The sequence below is a fragment of the Chiloscyllium plagiosum genome, unplaced genomic scaffold (assembly GCF_037043375.1).
Source record: "Chiloscyllium plagiosum isolate Xiang-an unplaced genomic scaffold, Cpla_swu_hap1 HiC_scaffold_5, whole genome shotgun sequence".
Lineage (NCBI taxonomy): Eukaryota > Metazoa > Chordata > Chondrichthyes > Orectolobiformes > Hemiscylliidae > Chiloscyllium > Chiloscyllium plagiosum.
The window spans coordinates 47,087,277-47,108,100 of NW_028270143.1; the positions used below are offsets into that span (position 1 = coordinate 47,087,277).

The 20,824-nt window shown below is 44.4% G+C and overlaps 1 protein-coding gene across 14 annotated transcripts in view; it reads right to left on the reverse strand.

The window, feature by feature from the left end:
• Positions 1-20,824, reverse strand: part of ppp1r9a (protein phosphatase 1, regulatory subunit 9A) — a 360,829-nt gene that overhangs the window by 200,099 nt on the left and 139,906 nt on the right. For all 14 annotated transcript variants that reach the window (XR_015757182.1, XR_006311674.2, XM_043689929.2 and 11 more), the window contains exon 4: positions 19,743-19,847. Coding sequence is in view for 12 of the 14 variants with exons in the window: in XM_043689929.2 (XP_043545864.2) it covers positions 19,743-19,847 (105 nt within the window). In the remaining 2 variants the exon portion in view is untranslated. The remainder of the gene's footprint in view (positions 1-19,742; positions 19,848-20,824) is intronic.

Consider the following 20,824-nt stretch of genomic DNA (forward strand, 5'->3'; position numbering starts at 1 on the left):
TTCTCGATATAGAGAAAACATGCTACAATTTACCCATTAGGAGTGAAGTTGCGAGTACAAGGTCTTGCCACTGAGCAACAATTGCATTTTTCTCTATGCAATTGCATGTCATTATTAGCAAAACTACTTCTATGTAGCTCTCAAATTTATTTTCCTTCCCACAAAACTAACCAGAGAAAATTCCCAATTTGCCATTTGCTTCTTTGGATGTTCTGTCTTCACCACAACATCCCCGCCTGCTCCTTGGCTCCTCCATTCATATGGACTTTATCCATGCAAGTGGGTATCTCCTAACCAATCAGCATTACATCATCATGCCTGTCATGGACTATCTCATGCAACATTTCAGCCATTCAGGAATTCACTTAGCAGCCTGGGACATTTAGAACTTAAATACTTCAATCAGATCGATTGTGGGGGATACAGTGATGATAATGCCACTGAATGTCAAGAGATGGTGGTTAAATTGTCTCTCACTGGAGATGGTCATTGCCGGGCGTTTGTGTGGCATGAATACAGGCCCACAGTACAACAGTCAGTTCATTCATTCTGCCCAAAGTCTGCACCCTTGTCCACATTGGGATTACAAATCTCAGACCTACTGGCTGAAGCTCCTCCAAAGCTAAATTCTGGATTACCATGCCTTTCAAGTCCCTTGGAGTGAGACCCTTCCTCAGAACTCCGTTAACTCTGATTTCTCTCCACAGATGCTGCCAGACCTGTTGATCTTTTCCAACAAATTATAAATTGTACTCTTCAGCTGTAATAATGTTTCCTGATTCAAATCAACTGGTCAGTTCAAAGAGACATGGAGGAAATGGCCACTAATTACTGTTTGGGCAACACTTCCTTCAGCTGTGACAAATAGAACCAGATTGAAGCGCTTCAGCGCCATTGCTTTTTATCTCCAGCTGCCGGTGCCTTTTATGCAAGTCCACTCACCTTTTTATTGTCCTGCTTTTCCCTTTTTCCACATTGTTTGGAAAGCTGTTGACCACAGTCTCTCTTGCACTCTTTATGAAGCTAAATCAAGTTGTTAGATTTCTCCCTCTCTCTGCAAGTAAACTATGCTGTCATCCTTCGAGGATTTTGGATCATCCTTAGCACATTCAATTACAGCAACATTATCTGTGGACTTAAAAGTTCTCCAACTCTCCCTTCACCTATTTCTGGCTCGCGGCTTTGTCTAATCAAGTGCTTTCCTCCTTAGACCTCAACTGTCCTAACCCAAAATCATTTTCACATTATTTCTTATCCCTTTCACAAGTACCACTTTAATTGTCAGTTTCTCAATAGACTATGTGTCAATGCTTTTTCAATTAATATAAATTTTCACACACTTCAGGCTATAATAACAATTTCCTTAAATAGGTGTACAGAAGAACCTCAATTATCTGAATATCAAGTATTCAAATATCGGATTATCTGAAGGAAATCCCAAGGTTCCGATAGAAACATGACATCAAAGAGCTGTTTCAACCCTGAACGCGTCTTTTGTTTACAGGTACAATGATTAAAATCGAACCCGGCTCACTGCTGCCGAGAACAGTCCTTGACAGTGCAGGCACCGTCTTTAAATTACTGACCTCCCGCGCGCTCTCTCTCTTCCTGCACACTTTCCCTGGAGTTCTACACAGGGGTATACTCTGAACCCCCATATCCCCACATAATCTCTCTAACATTGCCTTGTACAGGGCAGAGGTGGAACCTATCAAAATGTTGAAGTTGAAAGTTGTGTATGTGCGCTATGTGGAGACTTGCCCCACAAAGGCAGCAGCAGTCTGACTGTTGGTGTACACTCCGGCTGCCCCGGCGAGGGGGAGTTGGGGTGGGAGCGGATGGGGTCTGGGATGGATGGGATCTGGAGTGGATAGGATTGGGGGGGGTGGGTGGGAGCAAATGGAGTTTGGGGTGCGGGTGGAACATGGGCCGGGGTGGGGGCAGACGGGGTTGTGGGGCGGGGTGGGGGCGGGCAGGGTTCACTCGCAATGTGCTGCCGCCTCGTCTCCTGAACATTGTACCTGTAAACAAAAGACGCAATCAGGGTTGAAACAGCTCTTTGATGTCATGTTTCTATCGGGACCTTGGGATCTCCTTCGGATAATCTGATATTTGAATACTTAATATTCACAGAAAACTCTGAACCCCAGAGGAAATCAATTAACCGAATAATCAATTATCTGAATGAAATAGTGCTCACCCATCTCGTTCCAATAATCGAGGTTCCTGTGTACATGTCTGAGATATTTTCTTCAGTGCAATTTCATCATGCATTTCCGCATATCAGTTACCTCAGATGTATCAATAACTTCTACACACCTAGATCATGGTAGCAAGATTATGCCACACAATCTTGTTATTCAGGTGATCTTTTTGAGAGATGAATTATTTTTTTGGGGGTGGGGAGTTGCACGTGTATCCTCCCCACTTGGTGCCAAAGTTGCTGGTCAAGGATAAATAATTCAGTGCAACTTTGTTCACAAGAAAATTTCAGAGGTAAGGGCACCATTATCTCCATGAGAAAGTTGCCAATGATTATACCTTCCTTTCATTTGATACACTCCATTTAACTACATCCAAGGTGAGTCAATTTCATTGCCATTCGTAGTTGTACCACTTTTTCCCTGTCATTATTCATTTATTCTAAGTGGAATATCCCAGTAATTACCATTCTATCATATTCAGAGGCTTTGCAGAAACTTTATTGTCCAATTTGGAAAAACAAAGTTTTCACAATATCTGTAAAACTGGGATTAAACATTGCTGTGTGGTTCCAAGCATTATCAAATTCTGCTCATTCTTTCTTACAAAAAAAACTTTACTCAAGTGTAACTTGCTAAATTAGCTTGATGTTTTTCTTTTAAATTTTTCAATAATTGCATGAAACCTTCCCCCGAGAGACGTGTGGAATCATCATTAATTCCACACTCTCACTCATAACGTGGGTGCGAGCATGGAAAATGTTAGCAAGTCAAGCTCTACCACAACTGTTACAGAATTCATGTAGCCTCAATGCTATCCACATTAAACTGTAACGCTTAAACTGCAGTCATTAGCAGCACATTTCAAGGATTCTTGCATCTAATGTGATCGGCAGTCAAGAAATTGATAGAATGTGAAAGAAGAGCTTAACCATTGACCATTACAATATCTTTCATCCTTGGGATGTCTGAATAGGCTGTCCATCTCTCACATGGATGCGACTTCACCAGGTTGGACAGTCATAAAAACACTAGACCTAACATACTGAGTGCAAGTGAACACAAAAGCACAGCACAATAAAGCTCCCTGCATTGGTTGTCCACAGAGATCTCCTCATCCTCACATCAACAGTAAAATTCTCCTCTGGCCAAGTAGAACATCTTTTCCGCATCTGGGGATGAAGCCTTCTGTCCGTCACATAGTGCCTGGCCTGGTTACATCTATTCAATATCTTAGTCAGTCGCCTATCTTTGTCCAATTAAAAGCGTTTTCCTTAAGTTTGTTACTATCTTTAATCTTTCTAATTAACCACAGACAATATTTTGAACAGAGCGGCGAGGAGGGAGGGTGGAGAGAAACGAGGACTGCCGGGAAGTTTTTAAGTGGGTGAGAACTAAACCAGAGACCCTACACCATAAGGCCTCCACCCACCCACCTCCTCTAACCTTACTAAGGGTCTGCAAAATCAGTAAGTTTTCAGGTTTTCTCTTTTTTCCTTCTTCTCTTCCTAGTTTAGTCCTATCTGGGCTTTCACATTAGCACGGTATGGCTAATAAGGCAGTTGCATGTTCCTCCTGCAGAATGTGGCAGGTGAGAGACACGACATGTCTCTGCCAACCACATCTGCTGGAAGTGCACCCAACTCCAGCCCCTCGAAAACCAACTTAGGGAACTGGAGCTAGAGCTGGATGAACTGCGGATCATCCGGGAGGCTGAGGGAGAAATTGAGAGGATGTACAGGGAGATGGTCACTTCTCAGACACAGGATAAGGACAGCTGCGTTACAGTAAGGGGGAGGAAAAGGAACCAACAGAGAGAGCAGGGATTGCCTGTGCTGTTCCCCTCAGCAATAAGTATACCATTTTGGATACTGCTGGTGGGGACAGCCTACTGGGGAAAGTCATAGTTGTCAGGTCTCTGGCACTGAGGCTCAGAAGGGAAAGGGGGAGAATAGAAAAGCGCTAGTGGTAGGGGACTCAATAGTTAGACGGATTGACAGGAGATTTTGTGGTCACGAACGGAACTCCTGGAAGGTATGTTGCCTCCCCAGTGCCAGGATCCGGGATGTCGCCGATCGTATTTATAGGATTCTGAAGGGGGAGGGAGAGCAGCCAGAAATCGTGGTACATATTGGCACCAATGGTATAGCCAGGAAAGGAATTGAGGATCTGAAGAGTGACTACACAGAGAGCTAGGTTGGAAACTGAAGAGCAGGACGAGTAGTGTTCTCAGGTTTGCTACCAGTGCCACGAGATAGTAAGGTGAGAAACAGGCAGCAAGTGCAGCTTAACACGTGGCTGCGCAGTTGGTGCAGGAGGGAGGGCTTCAGATATTTAGACTGTTGGGATGCCTTGTGGGGAAGGTGGGATCTGTACACGAAGGACGGGTTGCACCTGAATTGGAGGGGCAAAAATGTCCTCAGTGGGAGATTTGCTTGTGTGGTTCAGGAGGATTTAAACTAGTTTGGCAGGGAGGTGGAACCAGAGCTACATATCTGAGAGGAGGGTAGTTAGATATGGGGACGTGACAGGATGTAATGAATCTATCGGGAAGGTTATTCATGTGATGGAACAAAGGGATTGATTAAAGTGTGTCTGCTTTAATGCAAGGAGTGTCAGAAGAGAGCATGGATCAGTACTTGGGACAATGATATTGTGGCCATAACGGAGATGTGGGTTTCACAGGGGCAGGAATGGTTGCTAGATGTTCCAGGGTTCAGAACATTCAAAAAGAACAGGGAGGGTGGAAAAAGAGGAGGGGGCATAGCATTGCTAATCAGAGAGTGCATCACAGCTATAGAAACAAAGGTTGTTGAGGAAGGTTTATCTTGTGTGGAAGTTAGGAACAGCAAGGGAGCAGCCATCTCATTGGGGGTTTTCTACAGACCCCATAATAGCAATAGGGAGATTGAAGAACTCATAGGCTGGCAGATTTTGGAAAAATGCAGATGTACTAGGATTGTTGTTATGGGTGACTTCAACTTTCCCAATATCGACTGGAACCTCCTTTGTACAGATGGTTTGGATGGAGCCATTTTTGTCAGGTGTGTTCAGGAGGGTTTCCTTACTCAGTATGTGGACAGGCCGACTAGGGGAGAGGCCATTTTGGATTTGGTGCTCGACAATGAGCCAGGACAGGTGTCAGATCTCGTGGTAGGAGAACACTTTGGTGACAGTGACCACAACTGCCTTACATTTACCATAGCCTTGGAGAGGGAAAGGAGCAGTTACCAAAGGAAGATATTTAATTGGGGAAAAGGAAATTATGATGCTATCAGACAGGAGTTGGGAAGTACAAATATGGAGCAATTGTTCCACAGAAAGGGCTCAATAGACATGTGGAGACTGTTTAAGGAGCAGTTGTTGCGAGTGATGCACAAATTTGTTCCTCTGAGACAAGCAAGAAGGGGTAAGGTTAAGGAGCCTTGGATGACGAGAACAGAGGAGCTTCTCACCAAGAAGAAGGCGGCAGCTTACATAAGGTGGAGGAAGAAAGGATATAGGACAGCTTTAGAGGATTACAGGCTTACTAGAAAGGAGCTCAGAAATGGACTGAGGAGAGCCAGGAGAAGGCATGAAAAAGGCTTGGCAGGAAAGATTAGGGACAACCAAAAGCATTTTACTCATACATGAGGAATAAGAGAATGATCAGGGAGAAGGTACGACCGGTCAGGGATAGCATATCGAACTTGTGCGTGCAGTCTGAGCAGACAGGGGAAGCCCTAAATGAGTTTTTTGCTTCAGGTTTCACTAAGGAAAGGGACCTTGTTATGAATGAGAACTTTGGAGAGCTGAGAGACAGGCTTGAACAGATCAAAATTGATGAAGTTGATGTGCTGGAAATTTTGGCAAACATTAAGATTGATAAGTCCTCAGGCCAGACCAGATTTTTCCTAGGTTGTTCCGGGAAGGGAGAAAGATCGCTGGCGACGATCTTTGCTTCTTCACTCTCCACGGGAATCGTACCAGAGGATTGGAGGGAAGTGAATGTTGTTCCTCTTTTCAAGAAGGGGAATAGGGAAATACCCGGCATTTACAGACCAGTCAGTCTTACGTCTGTGGTCAGCAAGATTTTGGAAAAAATTCTGAGGGAAAGGATTTATGACTATTTGGAAAAGCATAGCATGATTAAAAGCAGTCTGCATGGCTTTGTGAGGGGCAGGTCATGCCTTGCAAATCTTGAGTTCTTTGAGGAGGTGACAAGACAGGTCAATGAAGGTCAGGCAGTGCATGTGGTGTATAAGGCATTTGATAAGGTTCCCAATGGTAGACTCATTCATAAAGTCAGAAGGTATGGGATATAGGGAGATTTGGCTGTCTGGATTCAGAATTGGTTGGACTTATACACAATGGTAAGGTCCTGGGGAGTGTTGCTGAACAAAGAGACCTTAGAGTGCAGGTTCATAGCTCCTTGAAAGTGGAGTCGCAGGTAGATAAGATAGTGAAGAAGGTGTTTGGTATGCTTTCCTTTATTGATCAAAGTACTGAGTACAGGAGTTGGGAGGTCATGTTGCAGCTGTACAGGACATTGGTTAGGCCACTTTTGGAATATTGCGTGCGATTTTGGTCTCCTTCCTATTGGAATGATGTTGGGAAACTTGAAAGGTTCAGAAAAGATTTACAAGGATGTAACCAGGGTTGGCCGAGTTGAGCTACAGGGAGAGATTGAATAGACTAGGGCCGTTTTCCCTGGAGCGTCGGAGGCTGAAGGGTGACCTTACAGAGGTTTATAAAATCATGAGGGGCATGGATTGGATAAATAGACAAAGGCTTTTCCCTGGGGAGGGAGAGTCCAGAACTAGAGGGCATAGGTTTAGGGTGAGAGGGGAAAGATATAAAAGAGACCTAAGGGGCAACTTTTTCATGCAGAGTGTATGGAATGAAATGCCAGAGGAAGTGGTGGAGATTAGTACAATTGCAACATTTAAAAGGGATCTGGATGGGTATATGAATAGAAAGGCTTTAGGAGGTATATGGGCCAGGTGCTGACAGGTGAGGCTAGATTGGGTTGGGATATCTGGTCGGCATGGACGAGTTGGACCGAAGGGTTTTTTCCGTGTTGTACAACTCTATGACTCTATGATTCTTCTCCCTTCTTTCTCCCCTCCCATTATCCTTGTTTTTCTATCATTCCCTTTTCATTTTTCTCTCTTGGTATGGGATATGTTGGGGGTGGATGGTTTTACCAGGATTGCCTATGGTCAAAGTATGGATGGGACAGGCTGGGTACCCACTTTCAATTCTCTTGTTATAAGATGCATGTAATTTTTTTTTTACTTTGTTTTGCCTGGGTTTGGGTTGCGGCTTCAGCTAGAAGGAGCCATGAGGGGTTAATGGGTAGTAAGTGCTCCTGTGGGAAAGGGGGAAAGTCTCCTCTTATTCGTTTTGTATGTTGATGCATTGTAGAAGTAGTTGTTAGAAGTTTTGATTTGGTAGTTTTTGTTGTTGTATTCTCAAGTTTACACGAACTGTTTACTGTTTTCACTCGGTGCATTATGAGTGGGGTTCCTTCTCCTGGGGGTCACGGGCTGTTTCGGACAGCTACGGCTAAAAGTTCATTTAAATGGTGCACTTGGAATGTTAAGTGGAGTCATTCACCGTTAAGAGAAAAAAGATACCTTCAAGCCTTAGAAAAGAACGAATGGGTCGATGTAGCCTTGCTGCAGGAAACACATCTAACCAATAAGGAACACTTAAAGTTACAGCAGAGAGGGTTCAGCCAGCTGTTTTTCTCATCCTTTAATTCTAAAAGCAGAGGAGTTGCTATACCCATCCAAAAGAATCTCCCATTTCAGCTGTTAGACCAAATTAAGGACAACTATGGGTGGTTTATGACCCTTAAAGCTTTAATACATGGAGAGGAGTATGGGATCATGAATGTATGTTGCTCCTCGGCACCGGCTCTCAAGTTTTTTAACCGATGCACTTTTCAGGTTGATGGCCCTTTGGGCATGTCATGTGATTATAAGGGAAGACTAAAATCGTCTTATGGACCCCAGACTAGACAAAATGACTAGGGGTTTTGCGCATATATCCGTGCAATCCAGGCAAATGGTGGACCTGAGCAGGGAGCTGGGGTTGGTGGATGTGTGGAGATGTCTTCATTCTGAGGGTATGGACTTCACCTTTTTCTCTAACCCACACAAGTGTTATACTAGGATTGACATGGTTTTTGCTCCATCAGCCTTTTTGAATTTGGTGTTGTCCTGTAGAATTGGGAACATAGCCATTTCTGATCATGCGGCAGTGTACATGGAGGTCAAGGCCGGTGGTAATGTGACAGGCTCGTGGCATTGGCGCATGGATCCTTTTCTCCTGAAGGATAGCAAGTTTACTGAGTATTTCTCACGGGAATTTAAAATGTTTTGGACATTAATTCGGGTACGGCCAGTAATTCATCAGTGCTCTAGGACATTGCCAAGGCCTAGGCAAGGGGTTTTATTATTTCTTATTTGGTGACCCGGAAGTGGCAGAGGGGAGAGCAGCAGCGTTTGCTTGGGGCCCAGCTGAAGGCAACTGAGACAGCATACTTTGACAGACCGTCTGTAACGAAGTTGCAGCGGATTACATCCCTCAGGGTTGCTCTGAATGTTGCACTCACTAAACAGCAAAGAGGGAAATCTCCTTTGTGAAACAGAGGTTATTCGAGTATGGTGATGAACCAGGGAGATATTTGGCGTATCTGGCCAGAAAGAAGAATGCCCCCAATCTATCACGTCCATGAGAGAGTGTGCTGGTACTCTCACTTGCAATTCCAAAAAGATTAACGTAGCATTCAGGAAATTCTACTAAGTTGAACTGGTCGGAGGGCTGGGAGGACAGATTGGCAAAGATAGAGTCTTTTTTTAAAGACCTTGGACCTCCCAGGTGTAATTTCAGAGTAGGCATCTCTTCTGAATGCCCCTCTGACAATCCAAGAGATGCAGGAGGCAGTGAGGCAGCTCCAGAGCGGTACAACGACCAGGCCAAATGGATTTCAGAGCAAGTTTTATAAGACGTTTAACATTGGCTATGTACAATCATTTGTACAGTTAAGACTGCGTCCCATCCTCTCCGAGAGAAGCAAATATCTCACTTATTCTCGAGACAGGGAAACCCCCAGAGGATTGTACTTCATACAGGCCCATATTGCTATTAAAGGTGGATTTTAAAATTTGTCGAAAATGCTGGTGTTGAGGTTGGAGAAGGTCTTACCCTCCATCATAAAGGAGGGCCAGACAGATTTTATTAGGAGTCACAGATCTTCTAATAACATTAGAAGAGTGCTGAATATGGTTAAGGTATGCCAGCAAGGGTCAATTCCGAGCTTGGTAGTCTCCCTGGTTGCAGAGGAAGTGTTTAACCAGGTGGAGTAGCCGTGTCTCTATGTCCTGTAACGGTTTGGCCTTGGAGGGATCTTTGCCAGGTGGATGACAGTGTAGTATAGTGATTCTAATATAGGTTCTCGCTAATGGTATACGGTCTGACAATTTTAGTATTGGTAGAGGCAGCCAACAAGGGTGCCCCCTTTCACCATTGCTATTTACATTGATGATTGAGCAGTTGGCAGAGGCTATCCGGAGAGACCCCAACATAATCGCCCCGGAGGTGGGATCAGGAGGGCATAAGATCACCCTTTATGCAGATGACGTTCTTCTTTTTCTAACTAACCCAACAATATCTGTTCCCCATTTAAAACAACTGATTTGTTTACTTGGTTCTTTTTTGGGGTATGAAATTAATTTTATGAAGTCGGAGGCCATGTCTGTGGGGGTGAGGATCTGAAATCTGAATACAGACTGAGGTAACTGGTTGTTGTCAGGAACAACCACTTAATACATGCTCTTACTAACTTAGGTGGTAATAAAATGGATTCTTAATGCAAACAACATGACAAAATGGCTTCTACGCTGCAAATTGACAATTCTGCTTAAAGCTGCATAAAATGGCTTTTAACCCTGCTAAAACTGCATATTTGACTCTACCACAATCTGTCTCAACAAAGATTAGCAGACAATCCTTCCTTTACAGCACAGAAATAATTAGACTAGATAAGACACTGCTGGCCATCCTAACTGACCTTCAAGTGCAGGTGCAAAAACACGGTTCATGAAATAAGAATGGTTCAAGTTTTGGAAAACAAGGTTCATTCCCAGGAATAATCATTGGGTTGAGTTGCTGTCAATAAAACCATTTCGTTAAATTGGTTGGTAATTGTTTGATTGAACTGTACAAATGTGGCCTGCACCTCTCTTTAAGAAAAGTATAAAAATGTCTTTGCTTTAAGCCATGTGTGCAGTTTGAATGAACTGCACGATTGTGCCTGTACCTCTCTAAGAAAAGTATAAAAATGTCTTAATTTTAAGCCATATGCGCAGTTTCTCAGAGAAACACACAAGTGTTTAGCCTCTGTGTTACTGGACAAAGTGTGCATGGCCGAGATTGAATAAAGTGTAAAATCTTACAAAACCAGAGTAAATTGCGATTGTTTACTGACCGATCACGGAACAGAGAAACCCCACCCCGGGTCCAAATCTTCAGGGGGTCTTTTTAGGGTACCCTATCTTGGGGGTGGAATCAGATTCCCTTTCAGGTGGTCACAGGGAGGTTTCCTGTACTTAGGAATTTTTATCACCCCAACCTTCGATCAATTATATAAGGCTAATTTTGTACATTTGCTAGAGAAGATAAGACAGGACCTTCAGTGCTGGCAGGATCTTCCGATATCCTAGTTGGGTAGAATAGCTCTGGTCAAAATGAATATTCTTCCTCCTTTATTATATCCCCTGCAAACGCTCCCTTTGATGATGCCTAGGCAAGCGCTATAGAGGCTTAACAGTTTGCTCAGTTCTGTTATCTGGCATCACAGGCAGTCTCTTAAGCTTGCCAAATTGCAGCTCCCACAGGGAATGAGGGGTGTGCACTTTCCAGATTTTAAGAAATATTAATTAAGTTCCCTATTATCCTATGTGGCTGATTGACCTCGGGTCCTGGCAAACTCAATTTGGCTGGATGTCGAGGCCTCCCAGGCGAAATGCCCACTCATTAATCTGTTGTTTGTGGATAAGTTGAGGAATGTTATGCACAGCTGCAGAAATCCAATTGTCCTTAACATGGTTAAAGTGTGGAGAATGATGCGACAAATTGAGGGCAATTCACAAAAACAGTAGGAATGCCAGGATTCCGGCCTGGATCAATGGATTCTGGCTTTAGGCTCTGGGAATCTAAGGGAATTTCTTGACTGAGAGATTTATTTGAGGGGGAAGTCCTGATGTCTTTCAGGCAGTCGAGCCAGAAATATGAACTATCTCGGAGGGACCTTTTTTGTTATTTTCAGATTAGGCACTTTATATAGAAACAGACTACATTAATGGTTAGTCCCTATAAGTATGATGTGGAGAGGAGAGTACTTCGGTCCACCGGTGCTCTCTCGGTCAGGGCTGTCTATCATTTTTATTAGGAGGTAGTCTCGAAGAATGTTGAGTGGCTATGTGGGATCTGGACTCAGGAGTTGGGGGTGAAGATTGCATCAGAGGCATGGGAGGATGTTTGGGAGAATGTAAGGAAGATTTCGATAGGATGCAGGCTATGCAACTGAAGGTACTCCACAGGACTTATTTGGTACTGGAGCGGCTTTAAGACAGGAGCGTCTCCAATGTGCCCCAAATGTAAAACGGATATTGGTACTCTTACTCATTGCTGGTGGTCATACCACAAGCTTCGTAGGTATTGGGGCGCTATAGCAAGTGTCTTGGAAGGGATCTTGGGAACTGATATTATGGAAAATAAAGAACATGAAAGCATGGGAAGGGTTAAAGCATGAAGACCACTGGCAATCTGTGATCTGTGGAAGGCAAGGTGGGATAAGAATAGTGGAATGTTCTTACACCAATTAGCAGAGTAAGGTTAAGGCTGAAAGGTCATTATGGCGAGATGAGATAACACAAGTAATAAAGCAAGTTTCTCTGTTAAGTGTTGTTATGACAGGATTGGGACCATAAATATTTGGGACATGACATTAAAATATCTAATTAATAATTAGTAGAGACAGCTTGAGACAGGAGACTATTGTAATAGATGGAATAGCTAAATATCTCTCAAGACAGGTTAGTCTGGAATTGAAGATCACTGTAGCAGAGTTAGCAATAAATATCTAACCGTGACATTAGAGTAACATTAAGTAGAATGTACAACGAAAGAGATAATGGGAACTAACATCACTCGTTTATTGTGTAGCTAGAGTGAGGTACTTTGATGAATATAGTTGGACATGCTGATAAGCTAACAGAAAAAGATATAAAAATTCACAGACCCTGAAGTTCGTGGGCATTCGAGAATCTGCTTTCTCAGTGTCATGGTTTTTTGTTTGCAAATAAAAGACCTACTTCTTGAAGAACTCTCTGCATCTCCTGGTGATTCTCTATATTTTCTCCACAACAATATCAAGGAAGATCCGGTGTCCCTCCTCTTGGGTTTGCCGAATCTCCCCTCTCTGGACGCGCATGGGAAGAAACAGTTCAATATTCTTTGAGTTTGTACAAGGAAGAACATTCTGATGAGCTGGCTGCCGGAGAATCCCCCAGGGCTCTCGGGGTGGTGTAGGTTAGTTATGGAGCATATCCCCCGAGACTTCCTTACCAGTATGGTGCACCAGAAAATGTAAGTCTTTTAGAGGAGGTGGCAGCCCTTTTTGAACAATATAGACACAGACTTGTCGGCTATATTGGACAGGGCCTTTATATAGCTGTGAGGGCTGAGTCTGGCAGGCTGGAGGCCCATGGGAGGAGGAATCCCAAATAAATACAGGTCTGTCAACTGATGTGCCCGGTGATGGGGAGCTTTAGTGGAGTTGCACTGAGTGTTGTAACTTAATTTAATTTAATTTGCCTTGGTTCAATTCGATTTAATTTAGTTTTCTTTTTGTTTAATTTATTTATTGAATTGTAGTTTGCGTAGGGTTTTCTTTATTTAAAAATTATTTGTAGAGTAGAGACGCAGTTTGTTTACTGTTATTGTTGTTATGATAAAATTACTATAAAATAGTATAACAATCTTATGATTTTGTAAAAAATTCAAAATCTTTCTCTCAATAAAATTACTTACAAAAAAAACCCACAGACAAACAGGAGGCACTGTGGTAGTTTGGCGTACTGTCTTCTACACCGCTGAAGCCAGGTGCCAACTCGCGGACACCTCCCCCTACTGCTCCCTCGACCACAACATCACCTCCCATCACCAAACCATCATCTCCCAGACCATCTACAACCTCATCAACTCTGGGGATCTCCCATCCACAGCCTCCAACCTCATCATCCACATAACCTGCACCGTCCGATTCTACTTCCTACCGACGGTCCACACACCTGACTTCTCCAGTCAACCCATTCTCTCAGCCTGCTCCAGTCCCACTGAACTCAACTCTGCAGGCTCATTCCCGATGAAGGGCTTTTGCTCGAAACATCGATTCTCCTGCTTCTCGGATACTGCCTGCCCTTCCGTGTCTTTCCAACACCACACTCTCGACTCCGATCTCCAGCATCTGCAGTCCTCACTTTCTCCTAATGTTTCATTAAGAAAGGGGTACAACAATGGGCACCTGCAATGTATGCCAAAAGGCTGTGAATTGACACTATTCTAATGTCAAACAGCTCAATCAATTGATGCAGTACCTGGACAAAATTCAAAATACACAGTTCCATATATTAAACTGGTTAATAAATCATCAAAGACAAATGTTAAGCTATAAATGGGTCCTGCACAAGCACACCTTAAACAACCAGCACTCATACTGCAATTAAGCTAATTTTTTATGGCAAAGTATATTGAATTACTCAAGTGTCTTTAAAGGTGTTATGCTAAACTGCTTGCCAGATTTACTAAAACGTATTGCTGCTATCTTATAGATATGGCAGATGCTTAAATGACTGGTCTACATAAAAGGTTGTAACAAATTTGGAAGCAGCAGTAGCAATGAGTCTGGGCCTTGAGTGCAACAGGGAGATGGAACAGAGACTGCAGACTGATTAAGCTCTACATAAGGTGCAATAAATTCACTGAGGCTGGTACCTGGCCACCAAGTCATTCATTATTTACATAAGAACAGAGCTTGACTTTAGCACTGCCTCTTCAGAGTCAGCTCCTAGTGTGTCAGTATCTCTGACACTCCCCTTTTTATCTATCACCAAGGTTCCCTGGACCAGATTAACAGCCCCAGTCATGGAACTCAGTCTATGAGGTCCACCTGGCTGACCTCATTACAGTCACTACATCCCTCCCACTCGGAGTCCGAGGATAAAGGCTGGTCCTTTTTCTTGGACAGCCTCCTGGGGCATTTTAGCACCATTAATAACTCTGCCTATGCTATCCATGTAGTTGCACATGGGGCAGTCCTACAATCAAATAAGAACTATGACAGCTTGGTATCTAGTGAGATTGTAGGCTGTTTCTTCAAGCCAGCCTTCAAAGTTTGGACTGCTCTTTCTGCCAGGCCATTGGATGATGGATGGTAGGGAGCTGACATCATATGTCGAATCCCATTCAACTTTAAGAAATACTCAAATTCCCTGCTGGTAAAAAACAGCCAGTTACGTGTGACCAACACTTCTGGTGTTCTGTGTATTATAAAAGATACACACAGTTTTTCTATTGTCACCCCCGTATTTGACAAATGGATCCTATGCACATCCAACCACTGAATGGGCATCTACAATGACTAAGAACATTGAACCCATGAAAGGACCTGCACAGTCGGCATACAATCGAGTCCAAGGTTTACCTGGCCATTCAAGAGTGGAGGAGCTGCTGGCAATATTTTTGTCTTTGTGGCACTCTGGGCACTGCCCCACCAACACGGCTATGTCTGCTCCAGGTCACACCATAACACAACTTCTTGCCAATATCTTCATATCAGAAACTCCTAGATGATCCTGGCGGAGTTCAGGCAGAAATTGAAGGCGACCTTTGCTCAGGACAGTCATTCTTGCTCACCATGACAATATGCCATCCTCTACTGTGAGTTAGTGTCTCTGGGTCCAAAAACCTTTCAATTCTTGTTGTGATGGCCCTTTGGTTTCCCCACTCACTATCAGCTGTTTCAGTTTTGAAAGAACTTGATTTGTCTGCATCCAAAGTCGGAAATTGTGAGCTGTGACTGGGAGTGTATCTAGGAAATTTAATACCATCACATTCCTGCTGTTACACTCTCTGCTCCCATTAATAAACTGTACACTTTTTAAACTGCTCTCTCCACCTGTTCTGCCATTTTCCACTATCTGTACACATACAGACCCAGGTCCACTTGCTTCCTGCATCCCATTTACAATGATACCTCTTATTGTATCTTGTCTTTCGATGGCCTACCAAACAGCACCACATTACAATTCTCTTCATTAAACCTTATCTGCCACCTATCCACCACTCCAGCTTGTCAATGGCCTTTTGGAGGAACACTCTGTCCACCTCACAGTTTACAAATTTTCCAACTTCTTTGTCATCTGAAAACTCTGAAATTATCCAATAGCCCAATCATTAATATATATCATGACAATCTGAGTCTAATACCAACCATTCTGGAACTCCACCATAAACCCTTCCAACATGAAAAATATCCAATGACCATTACTCTCTATGTCATTCAGCTAATTTTGTATCTGTGTTGCTACTGTTCTTACGACAGCATGACGTATAATTTTCCAATTTTCCTTTTCAAAATGTGTGTTGAATCTTCCTAATTAACACAACTTTTTCATGTGATTACTAATTATGTCCGAAACATTTGTTTCTAAATACTTCCCCACCAAAGTTAAACTAATTGGTCTGTATTTGCTCAGATTATCCACACAGCTTATCCCCCAGTCTTCTGACTTCCCAAAGTTCAGGGAGGACTAAAGATTATGGCCAGTGCCCCTATAATTTCTACCCCCACCTCCTTCAAAATCCATGGATACATCTCATCTGTGTCTTATCAACTGATATTCTCCTGGAGATTGATAGAAATTCTGCCTCATACAGATTGACAGGTTATCACCTGCAAAATGAAAGTGGAGCAAGCCAGCTCAATGTAGGTCGCTTCACCAAAATTCACAGTAGAGAGCAGGGAATTCCCTCAATGTAAAGAGGAGCTAATACTTCAAATGGCTAATTTTGTAGATGATGTTTCATATCACGAATAAGTAGTCCAAGGAAGCAGCCATAAATTAATGAAAGGAGATAAATGAAGCTTAACCAAGGCAAGAGAACAACAAAGGAGGAAAATTTGAAAAACAGAAACAATTTTAGAGAATTTACCATTGTCGCAAACAGGGTACTCTGCAAATTGCAAAGGACCCCTTCTGTGCTATATTCTCAGGAGAATTCATACTCTCAACAAACAGTATTTCAACAACATCTCAACCATCAAAAACTGTAAGTACAACAAACTTTTACCTACCCACCTCCATAACCAGCACTACTCAAACATTCCAGAAGATTGCCTCAGCCTCTGGAACTGCTCGGACGCCATTAGCCATGCGGCTGCTGCAGCCACCATCCCCACGGTGATGGATGACGTCACTTCCACCCCCATCATGGCCGCTTCCACAGCCACTTCCACATCACACAATTCCTCATGCACCACGTGACATCACTTCTGCCCCTCACATCATCGCTGACGTCACACACTCAGTGACTTCCGCCCCCCCCCCCCCCCACCCCACCATTGCCGTGTTCGCCACCACTTCTTCTCCCATCAACGCCACTCAGTGGCATTCTGCTGATACGCCCCCTGCAGGTCCCACTATCACCATCCCCGCCCCCCAGAACCCTGAGGGGAACACCACCCCTGCTCATGACTCCACCCTATTCCCCCTAACACCACACCCACTCCAGTTACAGGCTCCGCTCCCTCTCCCAGCTCCACACCTACCCCAGGTCCCAGCTGCCAGCCCTGCCGAGTTTTCACCATTCCCCCTGACCTCCCCCTCACTAAGGACGAACGATCAGTCCTCAGCAAAGGTCACGCCTTTATCCCCCTCCGTCCAGACATCAATGAATTTAATACACGTCGTTACGTTGAACACTTCTTCTGCCACCTCCGCCTTTGTGCTTACTTTTACAATCAAGACTCCCGCCCACCTTCCAAGGACCCCTTCGCCCGCCTCCAACACACTCCATCTACCTGAACACCCCGTGTTGGCCTATTACCCACCCTCGACCTCTTCATTTCCTACTGCCGCCGAGACATTAACCACCTCAACCCTGCTCCCCCACTCTAACCTCTCACCCTCACAATGCACAGCCCTCAACTGTCTCTGCTCCAATCCCAACCTCACCATCAAACCAGCAGATAAAGGGGGTGCAGTGGTAGTTTGGCGCACTGACCTCGACACCGCTGAAGCCAGACGCCAACTCGAAGGCACCTCCTCCTACCGCCCCCTCGAGCATGATCCCACCCCCCCAATCACCAAACCGTCATCTCCCAGACCATACAGAACCTCATCACCTCAGGAGACCTCTCACCCACAGCTTCCAACCTCATAGTCCGGGAACCCTGCACTGCCCGATTCTACCTGCTTCCCAAGATCCACAAGCCTGACCACCCTGGCCGACCCATTGTCTCAGCCTGCTCCTGCCCCACCAAACTCATCTCCACCTACGTAGACACTGTCCTATTGCCCCCCTTAGTCCAGGAACTCCCCACATATGTTCGAGACACCACCATGCCCTCCACCTCCTCCAAGACTTCCATTTCCCTGGCCCCCAATGCCTCATCTTCACCATGGATATCCAATCCCTCTACACCTCCAGCCACCATGACCAGGACCACCAAGCCCTCCGTTCCTTCCACTCCCGAAATCCCCTAACAGTACCCTTCCACCGACACTCTCATTCATTTGGCTGAACTTGTCCTCACCCTTAACGATTTTTCTTTGAATCCTCCCACCTTCTCCAGACCGAAGGGGTAGCCATGGGCACCCGTATGGCGCCTAGCTACGTCTGTCTCTTTGTTGGCTACGTAGAAAAGTCCATCTTCCGTAGTTACACCGGCACCACTCCCCACCTCTTCCTCCGCTACATTGATGACTGCATCGGCGCCACCTCCTGCTCCCGCAAGGAGGTTGAGCAATTCATCAACTTCACCAACACATTCCACCCTGACCTTAAATTTACCTGGACCATCTCTGACACCTCCCTCCCCTTCCTGGACCTCTCCATCTCCATTAATGACGACCCGACCAAACGGACCCCATCACCAGGGATCTATTTCCCTCCCCACCCATTTCCGCTTTCCGCAAAGACTGTTCCCTCCGTGACTACCTGGTCAAGTCCATGCCCCCCAACAACCCACCCTCCCTTCCTGGCACCCTCCCCTGCCACCACAGAAATTGCAAAAGCTGCGCCCACACCTCCTCCCTCACTTCCATCCATGACTCTGGTTTCCAGCATCTGCAGTCCTTGTTTTTACCTACTCTTCCACATCATCAAAGTTTCACCTGCACATCCACCAATATCATTTATTGTATCCGTTGCTCCCGATGTGGTCTCCTCTACATTGGGGAGGCTGGACGCCTCCTAGCAGAGCGCTTTAGGGAACATCTCCGGGACACCTGCACCAATCAACCCCACCGCCCTGTGGCCCAACATTTCAACTCCACTCCCACTCTGTCGAGGACATGCAGGTCCTGGTCCTCCTCCACCGCCGTTCCCTCACCACCTGACGCCTGGAGGAAGAACGCCTCATCTTCCGCCTCGGAACACTTCAACCCCATGGCATCAACATGGATTTCACTAGTTTCCTCATTTCCTCTTCCCTCACCTCACCCCAGTTCCAGCCTTCCAGCTCAGCACCGCCCTCATGACCCGTCCTACCTGCCTATCTTCCTTTCCACCTATCCACTCCACCCTCCTCTCTGACCTATCACCTTCATCCCCACCCTCATTCACCCACTGTACTCTTTGCTATCTTTCCCCATCCTCCTCTCTGACCTATCACCTCCATCCCCACCCCCATGCACCTATTGTACTCTATGCTACTTTCTCCCCACCCCCACTCCTCTTCTCATTTATCTCTCCACCCAGCAGGCTCCCTGCCTCTATTCTTAATGAAGGGCTTTTGCCTGAAACATCGCTTTTCCTGCTCCTCGGATGCTGCCTGGCCTGCTGTGCTTTTCCAGCACCACTCTAATCTAGACTCTGGTTTCCAGCATCTGCAGTCTTTGTTTTTACCTACTCTGCAAACTGTCAAAAGACATCAACCAAACTAATTCAGAAGTCAACTAAGAGAGATGGCAAGACAAAATATAAAAAGTAACCAATGTTAGGCACAATCATCTCCATCGGGAATTTATTCACTCATCTAATGGCATATTGAATTTCATCCATTTCCTCATTTATCCATTAGCAAGTCTCCACATTAACAACATCAAGTTGTAATATAATAATATGAATAATGTAAAATTCTAGATTATACTGAAAACTAGATTCGACTGAAAACTTTCAGGTCTAAGCAATCTGTACATGGTCTCTAGGAGAATACCACAAATAATAAATTTGATATTCCGAAGGTTAAATAAAATATTTCCTTACCTAACACTGCCTTTAGTTGTTCTCAGAACAGTGGCAGCAAAACTTTGAGTAACACCCACTAGACTGATTCCATCCACTTCTACAATCTGATCATTCACCTGGATCCTTTATTAAAAAATCAGAAACAAGCATTACAGAAACATGTATATTTATTTAAAAGAGAGATAAAAGATCTTACTAACTTTCATAGCAAAGTGTTTTCTATTATTATTATTTTCCATTAACTAGTTTTGTTCCCTATTGATATGTGCAGAACTGCTGTCACTTTCTATACAAAGGACAGTGTATATATTATGTAAATAGTTCAACATGCCATTATCCACAGGGAAAACTTGTATGGAGACAACATTGTACAAGACACATAGGTGAACCTACATTATTGAACAAATTGAACAATCCTTACATTTTCAATTTCTATCTTGTAGTCAGCATCAGTAAATAAATTAGATTACACAACTGTGCACTGTGAAATGCTACAGCAACCCTTACATTTGTTTTGCCAAACATAATTCTGTACGTCATTAGTAATAGTGTACTAAGCATAAGCTTTATAACATTTAAAGCATTTATAACGTACCATTTTTGACAAATATTACGCCTAATACAGTTTTATATTTAGATTAGATTCCCAACAGTATGGAAACAGACCCTTCGGCCCAACAAGTCCACACTGACTGTCCAAAGAGTAACCCACCCAGACCCATTCCCCTATCTTATATTTACCCCTGACTAATGCACCTAACACTATGGGCAATTTAGCATGGCCAATTCACCTGGCAAGCACACCTTTGGAATGTGGGAGAAAACTGGTGCACCCAGAGGAAATCCATGCAGACATGGGGAGAGAATGCAAACTCCACACAGACAATCACCACAATGCGGGAATTGAACCCAGGTCCTTGGTGCTGTGAGGCAGCAGTTCTACCCACTGAACCACCGTACCGCCCCATTTGTCATTTGCCGATGGCATTTCAACTACTTTTTCTGTTGGAAGAATTTCACACACAAATGACCCCCTGAGAGCAAAGAACTTTTGCTCTTCTCTATCTTAAAAGGGAGATCTCTTTTTCTTAAACTGTATC